The following is a 17,538-nucleotide window of genomic DNA, read 5'->3' as shown; positions in this document are numbered from 1 at the left end:
ACATCTGAGATGAGCAGTAGTTGAATCAACTGATAACTGAGATTCAGTCAGAAAAAGTACATGGGGTTTGGAAGACTGCAAGTGGAAATGGACATCATTGAGATTGGAATTGAGACCACGTATATTTGTGAAATGAATTAGGAAGTGTTTAGGAGGTTTAGATCTTTTTCCAGATAAACTTATTAGTTTGACAATCCATGGTGTATTCAATAGTAAGAAAAAGTGGGTGGGACATGCTGTATGAAGTAATGAAATTTTTGGATATGCCGTACAGGTGGGAAGAATATACCCAGATCCTTGACATAACGTGGCCTCGACAATGCTCCCCGCATACACACTACTCGGACTCCCTCCAGTCACTATCTGGCAGAGTAGAGGTAGCAAGATTATACACTGATCCGGAAGCCTCCTAAAGAGTTACCAGTAGGTTTGGTCCAGTGTACTATCTAGTGGCCGGCCTGCGAACACCGTTTTAGAGCTGTACCCTCGAAATATAAGGAATATTGGATCTCGCCACGACATTCATCATAACCTCAAAAATCATCAATCATACTGCATGATGGAAGAGATAGGGAAGGGTTGGCCGGAACTTAGCTCTAGAGACTAAACATGGGTTCCACCACTTCAAGCCTCCAATAAGCAAAGTGGTGGTATTTCACCGGTTGATGAGAGTCATCTACCACCTAGTACTGCCTGGTAAAATAGAGGGGCGGCGTTCCTCCATGTGGTGTGGGTGCCACACCTCGACCCCTGCTTACGTTGGTTCACACCTGGGTGGTCACCCACCATGTACTTGTGCATGAAGGTTATACCCAGGATTACTAACAGTCCCACCATCGTGAAGGTGCAAGCAGAGGATTTGGCTGTCATAGACCGTCCGGACTTCGCCGAAATTGGGTCCACTTGACTTGAGTGTCACCCGAATATCAGTTCCATCAGCGTTTTAGACTCCCAGGTAGCAAGAACAGCTTGTCTGGCATATCTGAGAGAATGTCTGTGACAACCTTGTTAAATCCATAGTCTTTTTTAACTATCATTATATCATGTTTTTTTTTTTTTTTTTTAAATGGCCTTAAATTTAGTATTTTTAACATCTTTATGTGAAATTTTTCTTGGAGGTTCCCATTTTATCTAAATTTGCTTCCGCTCCCATTTTGCCATTAACGTTCAGCCAAACCTTAGACTAATTGCTGCAGTATCTAAGCAGTACTGTGGTTGAAGCCAGGAAATCTAGGTAATTCAGTTGCAAGGTAGTAGTACTGGCATGTGATGCAAGGAAGCAAGTGTATGAGCTTTATGCAGCTTCAGCCAAAAAAAAAAAAAAAAAAAAACACACCTTCCCTCCAAATGCCTGTCCAGTTCCTCCTTAAATTTATATAACCTATTAACTTCCCCAATGACAGATGGAAGTTTGTTCCAGCAATTAACCACCTGCTCGCTAAAGGCAAATTTCCACACATCTATTGGACATCTGTCTTTTCTTAATTTGAATTTATGCTCCCCTAGGTTCGTAATCTGAACGTGGAAGAATCCCATCAGAATTCAGCATGCTCAACCCATTCAAGGCCTTATACACCTCAATCAGATCACCGTGCAGGTGCCTAGTCTCCAGCCACTGCAATTTCCAGAACTTAAGCCTCTCTTGGTAGGAGGATCCCTTCATTCCCCTCACCAATCTTGCCCTTCTCTGTACACGTTCAAGCAAATCTACATCCTTCTTAAAATAAATTTTCCAGACCTGTACGCAGTACTCAAGACGTGGGCTGACCATTGCCTTATACAGAGGGACAATCACCTCCTTTTCCCTGCTAGCAAAATTCCTATGTATCATTGACAAAACCGCATGACCTGCCGTGGCAGCCTGTGTGCACTGCTCAGAAAACTTCATATCTGACTGCACAATTACTCCCAGGTCTTTTTCATTTTCTACCACCTTAAGTGTAGTACCACACAGTTGGTACATTTCTCTGGGGTTACTTCTACCCATATGCAGTACTTTGCATTTGTCAAGGTTAAACTTCAGTTTCCACTTCTTAGCCCATCTACCCAAATTATCTAGATCCTGTTTCAGTAGCACACTGCCATTACTGTCATTAACAACCCTGCCAACCTTTGTATCATCTGCAAACTTCGACACTAAGCCTGATATACCTTCATCAATATCATTGATAAATATACAAAACAACAGAGAACCCAACACCGAACCCTGTGGGACTCCATTAATAACATTAGTCCACGAAGAGCAGCATCCATTAATTACCACCCTTTGTCTTCTCCCACTCAACCATCCTTTTATTCACTGTAGCAACTTACTCTTAATACCATTCTGCTCCAATTTGTACAATAGTCTTCCATGCGCAACAGTGTCAAAAGCTTTCCTGAAATCCAAATATATGATATCAAAATTATTTTTTGCATCCAATTCCTTTGTAACCATATCATAATATCCTATCAAATTTGTCAGACAAGACTTTCCCTTAACAAACCCATTCTGTGTCTGAATTATTGCTGCAGTCTTGTCTAGATGATCCTGCAATGCATCTTTAACCAGTGACTCCATTATTTTACCTGAAACAGAAGTTAAACTAACTGGTCTGTAATTACTCGTGTCACCCTTCGATCCCCCTTTGTGAATTGGGGATACATTTGCACATCTGCAGTCCGTAGGGACGTCCTCTGAGTCCAAGGATGCTCGCATAATTATGGCTAAGGGTTTGCTTAGTTGCTTTGCCGCCTCCTTTAATATAACTGGATAGATCCCATCCACCCCAGGTGCCTTTCGTATGTTTAACTTCAACAATTTCTCCTCCACTTTGCTCTCAGTTATTACAAAATCATTAAGCACCCTGCTACAATTTGATAACCTTCTGCCATTTTCAAACCTTAACTCCTCGTGTGTGAATGTAGATGCAAAATACTTATTCAGTTTGTTTGCTATCTGAGCAGGATCATCAACAGTCGAACCATCGATATCAAGTGAACCAATCAGATTCATCCCCTTCCTTTTAGAGTTTATATAAGTAAAGAAATCCTTGCTGTTTTTCTTAGCATCTTTTGCTAAAGATTTCACGTAATCTGCCTTCTCCTGTCTAACCTCCTTTGTGACCTGATTACAGACTTGCTTATATCTGCCATAGGCTTCTGAGTCGCTTGATAATTTATATGCATCTGATGCATTTTTCTTCTGTCACAAGTCTCATTAGTTCATTTGATAACCATTTAGGCCTAAACCTTGAACAATATTTCTTAATAGGTATGAAACCTTTAGTAGCTTCCACTATTAATTCCTTGAATGCTTCCCACTTAGAATTTACTGTTGGTAACGTCGTCAGTTGATCCCACTGTAAAGACTTCGTTCATGTTGATTTCGTCTCCTCCAAGAAAAATTAACATCATTTGGTCAAATCTGAACTATCCTCATACTCTTATGGAATGTTTTGTGGTGTATCATTTTGTAATACAAAGCTAGTTTTCTTTTTGAATTTTCATAAAACTTTCTACTATTTAGAATCATTTTAATCCATTTTTATAGTTTCAGATACTTTCATTTATAATCTTATAATATTGTTTATTATGTTATAATCGAATTAGAATAAAAAAAATGATATTTTTAATATATTTAGTATGTAATTTTTTCAGGCTCTTGAATCAAAGTTAGCATCTTGTCGAACTTATGTCAAGGACAGCCCACAAAAAGCAGAAAGAGAGGAAAGCATTGGTCAGGTTATATCACCAGTGTACTGATTACAGTACACTGGTGATATAACCAGTGTACTTGTGACCTGATTACAGACTTGCTTATATCTGCCATAGGCTTCTGAGTCGCTTGATAATTTATATGCATCTGATGCATTTTTCTTCTGTCACAAGTCTCATTAGTTCATTTGATAACCATTTAGGCCTAAACCTTGAACAATATTTCTTAATAGGTATGAAACCTTTAGTAGCTTCCACTATTAATTCCTTGAATGCTTCCCACTTAGAATTTACTGTTGGTAACGTCGTCAGTTGATCCCACTGTAAAGACTTCGTTCATGTTGATTTCGTCTCCTCCAAGAAAAATTAACATTATTTGGTCAAATCTGAACTATCCTCATACTCTTATGGAATGTTTTGTGGTGTATCATTTTGTAATACAAAGCTAGTTTTCTTTTTGAATTTTCATAAAACTTTCTACTATTTAGAATCATTTTAATCCATTTTTATAGTTTCAGATACTTTCATTTATAATCTTATAATATTGTTTATTATGTTATAATCGAATTAGAATAAAAAAAAATGATATTTTTAATATATTTAGTATGTAATTTTTTCAGGCTCTTGAATCAAAGTTAGCATCTTGTCGAACTTATGTCAAGGACAGCCCACAAAAAGCAGAAAGAGAGGAAAGCATTGGTCAGGTTATATCACCAGTGTAAGTGATAGATATGATGGCAACACATATTTGCAAAGAAGATACATATACATAAATAATTTTGGGATTCTGGTAATTTTTTTTTTTTTTTTTTTTTGATATCCAATAAAACTGTATAATTAATTAAATTCTGTGATTTATAATATATAATTTGTGTCCCAAATCTAAGTTTTAAAAATGCCAGTGGTTCTAAAAGGATATAGAAAATTCAGTCATGCAAATGTTCTTTGGTTGTCATTCTGTCGCATCATTACATTTTTTGAATTCATAACAGGCTACATTACCTTTCCATTCTATAACTAATTTTTTTACTGTAAAATAATTGGTTGGTCAGTCAAAATCATTTAAGATTTTTCGTGCTTTCTTTCTCCGTTCTTCAGTATGACGTATGATTATTCTGAATTAAATATAGGGTACAGAAATTTTTTTTTTTTTTTTTTTTTTCCCAAATCTAATCTTTCTTGAGTATAACTAAATGTAATGTAGCAATGCTGTAACTATCACACTAGAACACACTGCAGTGTAGAAAGGGCTTGTTGCCCAAGTAGAGTGGGTTAAGTTTTTGGACCAGTCAAAAATAATCAAAGATACACCACCTCAGAATATTTGTTAGTGCAATGATTTTTTTAGAGAGAGAGAGAGAGAGAGAGAGAAAGAGATTCTTTTCACTTGAGACTTCAGTTTACTTTTTTTGATACACAAAAAGTTTTTTAAAAAAATTCATAAAATAGATTTCTGGTTTGGTGGATGCAATCGCTGTTCAAGATGTTTTGTATTTCCTTTCTGTGCTCCGCCCCCCTCCTGCAACATGCACCTCTTAAGGTTATGTGCCACAACTCTTAATTTTTAGAATAATTTTAATAAAATTATTCTGAATTACAATATATATAAGTTGAATAAATATATTTTTTTCTCCCATTGAAACTCTGTTGAGTAAAACAGAATTATTACAGTGTAATGTTTACAGTGATGTAGCACTGTAAACACCCCATAAAACTATCACAAAGTTTTTCTTAAAATTTTTGTAGTACCATTTAGATAAATACTAATGGATTTGTATATTTATACCACCCTGATTATATTTTTGTCTCCTAAGTGAATGTAATTGTTATACTGTCTGACTATAAACTGTTCTCTTGAAAATTTTCTCTAAAATGTTGGTTAACCATCTTGCTTCTAATCCATTAGGCGGTAACTGAAATTACAAAATATGTTTCTCTCCGGGTATTTCTCTTGGCTAAAGGTGATGCATTTTTGAAATAAATGTAGGGGAGTGAGATGAATTAAAATGGAAGAGATTGAGACTCTGAGAAAGTGATTAATGCCTTAAAAAGTAACAAATGTGAGGCCAACAATTGTGCAGTATCAACTGCTAAGCCAGGTGATGCTACCTGAATGTTAAAGCCCCAGAAGTGGTTCTGGTGTTGACTGCTTTGTTTTCAAATGAGGTTAATTTAGCAGTGGACTTTACTGCTGGAAGACTCGGAATATTCTATAATAAAGACAAATAGAACAGAACAACCAGAGTTTGCCTAGTGCAAAAATTGATGATATTGGTAACTAATTGTCATTTCTTAATTTTACTAAGAAGGTATGTATGATTTCATCTGAATGGGAATGAAGTGATATTAAACAAAAATAAACTGAGGACTTGGTCACAAAATAAGGTCATGCTAAAAAAAATGCCCTGAAGTAGGTCAGAAAGTTATTGTCTATATGACTTTATAATCTCTTCTGTTTTGTGCCAAGGCAGAACAGGAGAAATTATAAGGTGTGCTAGATTAAAAGGATTGTGCAAGGCTTATGGGAAAATTTTTTTTTTTTTTAGCAAGATCTGCTCTAGGTTGGAATTTGTTTAATAAAGCTGGAATTTATTTTACCTGAGGAGGCATAAGAATTCAAAGTAAATGCCAATTGTTTTGAATAGAAAAATACAAATAGTCTGTTGGCAAGAAGTAGGGCTATTCTTGCCCTCCTTGTGTGCAACCCCAAGTTTGGACTGAATTTTAGTTCAGTATTTTAATATAACTTTAATTTTTATAATTTTATTATATAATATAATTACAGTATGGCCCCCCGTATCCGCAGGGGATAAGTTCCAAGACCTACCGTGGATGGCTGGAACCGCAGATATAATCGAACACCTGCTGACCCCATATATAACGTGATTTTCTTGTACATACATACATATAATAAAGTTTAATTGATAAATTAAACACACAGTAAGACATTACCAACATTAAATGTGGTAATAGTAAAGTACAGCAGACTCAATTTATTTACCGGGATTGAATTAACCGGGACACTTCAAGAACAAATGTTTAGTTTGATTTAGTGCGTTGCGTTGATCGTTGTGTTCCGTCGCACTGCAAAAGGATAAATTTTGTTTCATTATTTGTTATGTCAGGGATGTCGGAATTTTTTTTTTTTTTTTTAGAAATCACAAAAATAATAGGCAAATGCAAGAGTTGTGCTTTAAAGTTAAACAAAAACTTCAAATTATTCAAAAGTTTGAAAACGGTGCATCCGTTAAATCTCTAAAGAACCATTATAATGTTATTGATCAAACCTTACGCGACATCGTAAAAAATAAAGGGAAGCATTGTATTGGACACGTGAGTAGTACATGTTAAGTTTTTTCCTTTTTTTTTTTTTTTTTCTGTGGTTAACCACAGGTAACTGAATCAACAGATATAGGGCACAACTGTAATTAATTTATTATAATTAATGTAAATTCTATTTCTTTGCTGTGATAAAACAATTTTTTATATTTTTAAAAAAACTAAATTTCCATATGTTATTTTTATCTATGAAATGTAAAAGACTTACTGTTAAAAAATCTCTTACGTTTGACAAAGACATTTTATAATTTGAATATAATTTTATTTTTTATTTATTTATTGTCAACTTTTAGTCAGTATTGTTTGACTCACAAAGAGCCTTCAACTGTATGTTATGTACTCTACACTAGACTGACCAGACATTCCCTTTTTGAATCAGTTCTCTTGTCCCAACAAAAATGAAATGGGACACCAAAGAATCCACTAATTCGAAGATTGCTGTATTATTTGGAAATTGTGTTACTCGTGCATTTTATAAATGGTACTTTTTTATTTTATTATTATTTTTTTTTTTTTTATTCGGTGTTGGTCAGGTGGACTGAACAACAGAGAATCAGGAATACCCATTGATCCTCTTCAGACTAAATCACTTATGGTTTGTTATATCTTGTAATATTTGGTTTTAAAAAACTTATATGGATAACATTTCAGGTTAAAAGTATTTAATCTGAAAAAAGAATAAGTTTTACTGTAGTTGTTTTTTTTATGACAGTTATCTCCCATTCCAGAAGCAAACCAGATTGTAAATTAGAAGCAAATCAGATTTATTAATTTAATTGATAAAATTTTTTAAAATATTAATTAATCTTTCTTTTTTTGCTGCTCCAGAAATGTTTTCATCATTGAAATTTTTAATATTCAATTAAATCTGAATAAAACAAATATTGTATTAAAGGGCAATAGTTACATGAAATAGTTTCTTACCTACCATAACGAGTTACTTGATATAAATAATTTTTTTATTTGTAAGAAGAAATCCTGGCTACCTCATTAATTTATATAGATTATAACTATTGTTTATTTACAGTAAAATTATTCGTCTGTTACCCCTACAATATTATGAAGTAAACATTCACTATAAATTGATTGAAAAATTTAAAATTCTGTTTAGAGGTTTGGGGATAGGTACATTTTTTGTATTGTATTGTATATATACTTGACTTGGTGGCACCCCACCTAAGTAATTATTTATACAGTGCCAATTAAAGTTGCCAAACGTTTCCACTTTTGGAAAACTAAAAAATTTTCCTTACTTCCCGTAAAACTTTCATACCCTCTATGAAAGATATGTTTTTCTCTCAATGTACGTCTACATTCTTCATAGATGGGACAATCATAGAGAATGTGGTTGCAGCTCTCTAGCCTTTCACAATTACAAAAAGGGTGAGATTCTATTCCTAAATTGTATAACTTATGTCGTAAAGTCTCATGTGTAGTAATTCTAAATGAGGACTCCATTTTTGGATAAAACCATCTATTCAACTTATCATAATTAGTACTGATCTGTGGGATAAATAACTTAGTGACAGCCCCTGTGTCACTTTTGTCCCATCTTTGTTGCCATATTTCCAACATCCTCTTAAGTATATTCCTTCTTTCTTGTCTTGTTTAGCATTAGTAGACAAGTCATTAGCTATACCTATACACGAGATTTGTTTCCCCTTCCTTATAAAGTAATCAAAACTGTTAAGTCTAGGGGTAATGTCCCTGGAAGAACTTGCAGTGCATTTGTGGATACCATTCTACATGCTCTGACCATTGTCAAGAGCATGACTCATTGAATCGATATTAATTTTTGCTTAAATTTTACATTTATAATTCTGTTGTATCATACTGAGGCTGCGTATGTCACAATGGGTACAAAAATTGCTTTATAGTATAAACTCAAACCTTTTGTTTGAGGTTCTCTGCGATACGAAAGATTTCATCTGGTTCTTTTATCTTTATCTCCTTCGTGGTAACATTTTCATCTGTCAATGCAAGTCTGCATTGACTTTATTAGCGTGAGATAAACAAGTAACGCATCTTCTTCCGATGGTTAATGGAACACACTGAGGTGGGCAGCAGGCAAACATTTATTGCCTGTCAAACACACGGTAAACTTAAAATGCAATTCAAATCTTTTTCAAATATCACATAAAAAAAATTGCGTTAACTGGAAATGTGCATCATGTAAAGTGAAAAGTGGTATAATTTTTTCAAACAGCAGTAACTGAAAAACGTGTTAATCGAACTCGCATAATGCAAGTTCGATTAACAATTATACAGTAAACCCCCGCTATTCGCGGGGGTTACGTTCCGAGAAATGCCGCGAATACCGAAACGCGAATACTGAGTTATGGCTCCCATAGTAATAAAGGGGTTCCGTTCCAAAGTATCAAATATATAAGAAAAACTAGTCTAAAATTTTTTCTATGTATGTATTATATGTACTTTCATAATATGACTATGTACATAGACAGTACATAGTGAAACGCAAGCATATTGCATCGAAACAAAAATAAGAAACAATTTAATATTAAATGTAATATTTATTAGAAATTTCAAACAAATCTTTCAAACCAGTGCCTTTGCTAGCAAAAAAAACATATCCCGCCAGTGCTATCACCAGTTTCGCTAAAGTGTTGATAAGGAGTTTTGCCTTTTCACGAATGATGAGTGAACTTAATGGAATTTTATTTTGAGTTCGGTCTTCTATCCACAGATTTAAAGCTTTTCCATTTTTTCTAATTTAACATCACTAATTACAGAGCAAATTTTTGAAGCAATTAGCGCGTTTTCACAGACACTACGGTGGATTTTTCCTTCCGATTTCTTGATTGATCATACTGTTGACTCATTGATTTTATAATGTTTTGCCACTGAGGAGACACTTTCACCATTAGAAATTTTGTGTAAGAACTCAATTTTATTCACTAATATCATCACCTTCTTTGATCTTTTCACATTTCCCTTGTTATTCATAGCCATATTTTTTTACAGGATTAGCATTAGCATTAGTAGAGGCATTTGATGCAAGAAAGCAAGCTTATGCAGCATCTGCCAAAAAAAAAAATAACCACTTCCACTTCACCTCTCTGTTCGTTCGAAATACCTGTCCAGCTGAGCCTTAAACTTATTTAGGCTATCAACTTCCACGACAAGGGATGGAAGTCTATTCCACCAACCAACCACACGCTGGCTAAAGGCAAATAGGCAAATTTCCTCACATCTATCCTACATCTGTCCTTTCTCAATTTGAATTTATGCCCTCTCAGGTGATTATTCTGAGCAAGAGGAAGAATCCCATCAGCATTGAGCATGCTCAAACCATTCAAGGCTTTATACACCTCTATCAGATCACCTCGCCGGTGCCTAGTCTCCAGACACTGTAATTTGTAAAACTTAAGCCCTTTCTTCGTAAGAGCACCCCCTTTGTTCCATTCACTAATCTTGTTGCCCTTCTCTGTACTCGTTCCAGCATCTCTACATCCTTCTTGAAATGAGGCCTCCAGACTTGTATACAGTACTCTAGGTGTGGTCTGGCCATTACTTTATACAAGGGAATAATCACCTCCTTATCCCTGCTAGAAAAATTCCTATATATCATCGACAATACACCATGAGCTACTCTTTCAGCCCGTCTGCACTGCTCAGAAAACTTCATATCTGCCTGCACAACCACCCCCAGGTCCCTTTCATTCTCTACCACTGTCAGTGTGGTACCATAGAGTTGATATGTTGCTCTGAGGTTGCTGTTTCCCATATGTAGTACTTTACACTTGTCAATGTTAAACTTCATTTGCCACCTCTCAGCCCACCTGCTCAACCTTTCCAGATCCTGTTGCAGTAGAATAGTGTCAGTTGTGTCCTTGACAACCCTGCCAACTTTGTATCGTCTGCAAACTTGGACATTAAGCTTGATATAGGATCATCAATATCATTTATAAATACAGAAAACAATAATGGACCAACACTGAACCCTGAGGGACTCCACTAATAACATTAGTCCACGATGAGCAGTGTCCATTGATTACCACTCTGTCTTCTCCCCCTCAACCAACCCTTTATCCACAGCAGCAATTTGCCTCCAATGCCACACTGCTCCAATTTGTGCAGCAGTCTTCCATGTGCAATCGTATCAAAAGCCTTTCTAATATCAAAGTTATTCCCTGCATCCAGTTCTTTTCTGACTGCATCATAGTATCCAATCAAATTAGTCAGGCAAGACTTCCCCTTAACAAAACCATGCTGTGTCCGAGCTATAACTGAAGTGTTGTCTAGATGTTCCTGCAGTGCTTCTTTAACCAGTGCCTCCATTAATTTTCCTGGAACAGAAGTTAAACTCACAGGTATATAATTACTTGTGTCGGCCTTTGATCCTCCTTTGTGAATTAGGATCACATTTTTACATCTCCAGTCTGTGGGTACCTCCCCTGAGTCCAAGGAAGCTCTCATAATTATGGATAAGGGTTTGCTTACTTCCTTTGCTGCCTCCTTTAATATAACTGGATAGATCCCATCCACCCCGGGTGCCTTTCTTGTGTTTATCTTCAACAATTTCTCCTCCACTTTACTCTCAGTTATTACAAGATTCTCTAGCTTACTGCCAGAGTTGAATAAACCTCTGGCATTCCCCTCGCTGAATAACTCCTCATGTGTGAATGTCGATGCAAAATATTCATTCAGTTTGTTAGCTACCTGAGCAGGATCATCAACAGCTGACCCGTCGATATCAAGTGGACCAATCTGATTCATCCCCTTCCTTCTAGAGTTTACATAAGTAAAGAACTCTTTGCTGTTTTTCTTTGCATCTCTCCCAAAGATTTCTCGTAATCTGCCTTCGCCTGCCGAACCTCCTTTGTAACTTGGTTACAGATCAACTTGTATCTATCATAGGCTTCTGTGTCACGTGTTAATTTGTATGTATCCCATGCATTTTTCTTCTCTGCTATATGTCTCATTAGTTCATCTGACATCCACTTAGGCCTAAACCTGGAACAATATTTCTTAGTTGGTATGTAAAGCCTAGTAGCTTCCAACATAAGTTCTTTGAATGCTTCCCATTTTGAATTTGCTGTTGGTAACATCAGTTGGTCCCACTGTATAGAATTTAAATACTGTCTCAGTCCATCGTAGTCGCCTTTACGAAAGCAATAACCCTTCCCTTTACCCCTGCTGGTAGTTACCTCTTTGAGTAAATCCCACTTCAGCACACTGTGATCACTGCCACCTAGTGGTTCATTTACTTGCAGATTCCTAATGCATGAAGAATCACTACTGATAATCAAATCAAGAGTATTACTCCCTCTAGTTGCCTCCCAAACATGCTGATGTAGAAAACAATCATCCAATAAATCCACAAAAGCCTTGCTAGTGTGCGAGTGACCAGCGCCCAATTTCCAGTCAATATCTGGGAAATTAAAATCCTCCATTATAAGACTCTCTGGCATTTAATCACTTTTAATCCTTCGAGGGCATCCACCCTGTCCTTCAAGCTGTCATATAGGCCCATAACAATGCTGAGTTGTCGCGTGATTTCGATACACTCCTTGCATTGCGCACACACAAAGACATCCCCCATGGCAGTATCATGTCCCGTACCTGACTGCTCCACAAACATCAAGCAAGTAGTGCATTTTAATAGGCTGTGATTCAAAGGGCAACTGCCCCCCTCAATTCTCCCCTGAGCCACAGCACTCCCATTTGCTTGAGCCTTTTGCTTTGCTGCTCTGGTCAGAGTCATGATTTCGATTTAATTTCAATAAAATTTTAATTTCAGTACAAAATTAAAAACTCTAAACTTATATCTCAACACAGTTATAATGCTATATTTATGTTTCAGTATCGAGTGTTATCTACGAAATCCCTTTATGTAACTTTCGTATCAAGTTAAGTATTAATTATTTATTTTTTACTAATTATTTATGTTACGTAACCAAAGTCGTTATATGTATAGTGAAAAGTACAATTTAATTGACAATGAAGTTCAACAAGATTAATTATCTGATTAATTTACAATATTATATACTATACTATATTAAGCTTATGCTATCTAGTTCGAGATATTTTGTATCATGTTAAAATGGCGGCTATTTACGAACGGTGAACACGTGGATTTGATACCCTTTCCGATACTAAATAATACCTACAAAATCTCTATCTAAGTTACTTTAACCTAAGTATTGTAAATAAGAATATAAAACTACTCCAGAAAATAAGTTAATATGCCAATTTAAGTTAATAAAACAGAAAATAAATCAGAAAAAACTTCTCTGTTCCAGGAGCGGCAAAAATGTACGTTCGCATAGGCTAATCCCGCTCTCAAAATCATTAGAAAGAACTTGTCCACAATAAAATCACTTTCTTCCGTTAACACACTCGAAAAAGTCTGTTTTACACTTTTGTAAGCATATAAATTGATAAATTTATTCAATTTATAAGCATATAAATTAAAACAAATGACGAAACCTTCCACGACAAACGCATAACACATACTGAACAAGGATTAGCGAGAAACATCCATGCTCGCGATGTTGTCACCTCTTCCCCCACCCACCGAGCGCTCTTTTGACCGGGAAAGATAATTTTAGCCAAGCCCATGTTTTTTATGGCGGAAAATGTTCACGGCACTTTAAAATTCACATTTTTTTAGGTTTCATTTTATATGAAATCAGCGACCGCGAAACCTCGAATACAGATACCGCGAATAGCAGGAGTTTACTGTATTCAGTTACCACATTCCTGGCTGTACACATATGCCCAATTCATCTTCAAATGCCACTTTGTGGCAATCCAGAGATTCATCTTCCAACCACTGATTTATGACTGTTTCAAATCGCTGGACCTAAGACTGACCCTTGGGGACACCCTCTATTAATGAACCTTTTAAATTCTAAATGTTGAGATCTTACAACAAACTGTCTACCACTTAAATAATTTAATTGTATTTATAACAAATCTGAGCAATCAAAGATACGTAATGACCTGCGGTTGCTTTCGTACCAAACAGTATCAAAAGCACCCTCAAAGTCCACAAACAAGGCTAACACATATTTCCTATTAGTCAATCTACAATAATCCATGAGATCAATTATAGCATCCTCTGCAGAGCATTTTCTTTTGCAACCATACTTGTACAGAAAAGTTAAATTAGCAATGTTAAATAATTCTTCTAATCTCAATAGTAATAACCTTTCAAAAACTTGAACTCAGATTTGCTAAAAGAGAAATAGGTCTATAACCTCTTGGATCTGACCTATTCTTACCAGGCTTCAAAATCTTTAAAAGAGCAATCTTCCAAAAAATAGGAAAGATCCCTGCCATATAACGCTTTTTGAACATATTCAAAGCAATCTCAGGGAAATATTCAGTAGTCTTCACTATACAGTCAGTCCTTGTATAACACGTGTTTACACTACACGAATTCGATCGTACACAATTTATAAGGTTCGATATCGTATATAACACAAACCGAATTCGCCTATGCACAATTCGCCTTTGTGTTTACAAGAACTGGAAGTCCAAAGCAGAATCACCCCAACTGAACGCAACACGATCGATAGGAATGAAGAGAAGATTCTGAAAATTTATTTTTTTGGTTTTTTTTGTATCAGTGAAGGGGAAGCACATTTCACCCTAATAGCGTAAAAACCCACCCAATTCCAGCTATTGGTATTATTGCAAATGCAATTAGATCGCGTTTACTACCAGTTTAAAACAGATTCCACTAGCAGAAACACAACTGGAAATTGTTTTTGTTTTATAGTAGTGATCTCCAGAAATGTGCTTTAGTAAAATGCGAGCTAGTGAGGTGTTAATAGTATGTTTCCCTTTACAGTGTTGTTTATTCAGTTTTGATCCATTATTGTTTTCTGTATTTATAAATGATATTGGTGATGGTATATCAAGCTTAATGTCCAAGTTTGCACATGATGTAAAGGTTGGCACGGTTGGTAAGAACACTACTGACACTATGCTGCTGCAACAGGATCTAGAAAAGTTGAGCAGATGGGCTGAGAGGTAGCAAAATCAAGTTTAATATTGACAAATGTAAAGTACCACATATGGGAAGCAGTCCCCAGAGTGACGTATCAACTCTGTGGTACTACTAGTGGTAAAGAATGAAAAGGACCTGGGAATAATTGTTCAGGCAGATATGAAGTTTTCTGAGCAGCAAAATGGCTGCAAGAGTAGCTCATAGTGTCTTGTCAATGATATACAGGAATTTTTCTAGCAGCAATAAGGAATTGATTATCCCCTTGTATAAGGCAATGGTCAGGAATGAATGGAACAATGGGTTGCTCTTACGAAGAAAGGCTGTAATTTTGCAAATTACAGTGTCTGGAGACTAGGCACCTGTGAGGTGATCTGATTGAGGTGTATAAAGCGTTGAATGGTTTGAGCATGCTCAATGCTGATGGGATTCTTCTTCTTGCTCACAATAATCACCTGAGAGGGCATAAATTCAAATTGAGTAAAGATAGATGTGCAGAAGTTTGCCTTTAGCCAGCGGGTAGTTGGTTGGTGGAACAGACTTCCATCCTGTGTTGTCGCTGTGTTGTCGAAGTAGTTGTTAGCCTAAATAAATTTAAGGCTCAGCTGGACAGGTATTTGGAACGAATATATGGCTGAAATGGGAGCATGTTGTTTTTTTTTTTTTTTTTTTTTTGGCAGATGCCTATGCTAATGCTAAAACTTATACACTGAGGTAGATACAATGACATTCTAACATTTGGCCATTTGAGTTAACTTCCCAACTAAATACTGTGCATCCACACATAAAACTTAACATATAAATAGAGAAAACTATAATACAGTCCTAGATCTTCTTGTTAAAGAAGCATAATAACTATCTTAATAGAAATATAAAACAAACCGATGGACACAGGAACTGGGGTTAAAGTTTAATTCCAGTTTCCCCATGAACACAAAAATAGGCATTCTTAGAAAGTTTCATTCTTAGAGTTTACAGATCAAACACCCAATAGAGAAATCAACAGAATTTCTCAAATATTTAGCAATAATGTATACTCACAAAGTCATAATGAAAACAATTAAAACAACAAAACAGAAATATCTCAACACATTGGCTTCTAAGAAAGAACCAGAAAAAGAGAGAGAGAATACATTACCATCCCCATATTAGTGAACAGATGAAAAGCATAACCAAAGTAAATATGGTAAAAACCCCCTCCCTTGCTTCACCCCTGACAAAGATTCTTTCCACCAAATTCCCAGTATACAACTTACAATGCAGAGATTTCCAAAAATAATATATTAGACAAACCGGTAGAAGATTATTCAAAAAAAAATTAAAGAACATAAATATGACACAGCCTGTGGTCATATAACAAAATCAGATCCAGCTTTCCATACCTGGTGCAAAAATCACCACTGAGAATTCAAGAACACCTTAGTCATAACTACTGACAGTACAGAAAACGCAGGCTATACAAAGGATCCTTCATTATTGGCTTAATCAATAATATTAACCAAAACAAAGGCATGGACAGAGAATAAACTACGTGCTTCCAGACCTGTATACAGCACTGAAGTTGTGGCTTAAACATTATCTTATTTGAAAAGCAGAGCATTAGAACAGATAAAAACCATAAGTATATCTCGAAAAAAGAAATCCCATCCCCCCCTTCTAATGTAACCTTGAACACCCCCCCCAGTTAAAACACTCGCAACGATTAACCTCCAAACAGATATCTAATGTTACAGCATCCAAATCCCTATTTCCATTCTAAATACCCTCACCCTCAGCTGCAAACTAAACTATGATTGGCACCAGAAGACCTTGACCGGAGTTTTATCAAAAGTATTCCTAGTTTGAGAGTACAGTACAAAACATAAACCACTGTCTTGGTATGTGAAGCCGATGGTGTCATAAGCTCTACAAGAGTATAAGTATTCATACTTATCCATTTATTTAATGAATTAATTTAATTTTAATTATTAATCTTAACTAAATTAATAAAATTTTAGTTAATAAAATTAACTAGCTAATGTAAAATTATTTAAAACTGTTAAAATTTAATCTTTACCTGATGTTTGCTAATAGCTATTTGTTGACTAATTCAAGACTAAACATTAACAAATAAAAAATGTGTAATCAAATTAACCTTATGTAAATCATCGCCATAATTTACCAGTTCTGCTGTCTTTACAGTCACTGAAGAAGTGGTACAGGAAGTACCAAGAAACATCTGAGAATAATCTGTAATTCTTCAAAAATTATTACACTTCATGCAGGTTTAAGTGCTCTTTGTTTTTTACCCCCATTACGAATTCTTGATATCCTGTGCACCATGGTGCTAAAACAATATTTAAGTGTGTTCAACACTCTCTGACTGAAAGCAAATATATCTTGCAGTCATTGCCCTATTCAATTTAAGTTTATATTCCCTTATGTGTTATATGAAAAAGAGTGAGGATGCTATCATTACTTGGTTTACTCAATCCATTTAAAGCCTTAAACACTTCAATGCAGACTCCTTGAAAACCAGAACTGAAGTC

General features: G+C 35.6%; 1 protein-coding gene and 1 long non-coding RNA gene across 2 annotated transcripts in view; both read left to right on the top strand.

Moving 5' to 3' along the window:
* LOC150083111 (nuclear distribution protein nudE-like 1-A) overlaps positions 1-3,744 on the top strand; it is a 246,800-nt gene extending 243,056 nt beyond the window's left edge. The window contains exon 9 of the mRNA XM_090378392.1: positions 3,640-3,744. Coding sequence (XP_090234518.1) covers positions 3,640-3,744 — 105 coding nt within the window. The remainder of the gene's footprint in view (positions 1-3,639) is intronic.
* Positions 3,745-4,322: 578 nt separating this feature from the next.
* Positions 4,323-17,538, top strand: part of LOC150083110 (uncharacterized) — a 39,107-nt gene continuing 25,891 nt past the window's right edge. Inside the window, exon 1 of the long non-coding RNA XR_016547162.1 lies at positions 4,323-4,486. This is a non-coding gene — a long non-coding RNA (uncharacterized LOC150083110). The remainder of the gene's footprint in view (positions 4,487-17,538) is intronic.

Source organism: Mastigoproctus giganteus, chromosome 7 (assembly GCF_048544385.1).
Source record: "Mastigoproctus giganteus isolate SK-2022 chromosome 7, ASM4854438v1, whole genome shotgun sequence".
Classification (NCBI taxonomy): Eukaryota; Metazoa; Arthropoda; class Arachnida; order Uropygi; family Thelyphonidae; genus Mastigoproctus; species Mastigoproctus giganteus.
Note: the sequence above shows the minus strand (reverse complement) of the source record. Positions and strands in the feature narration are given on the sequence as shown.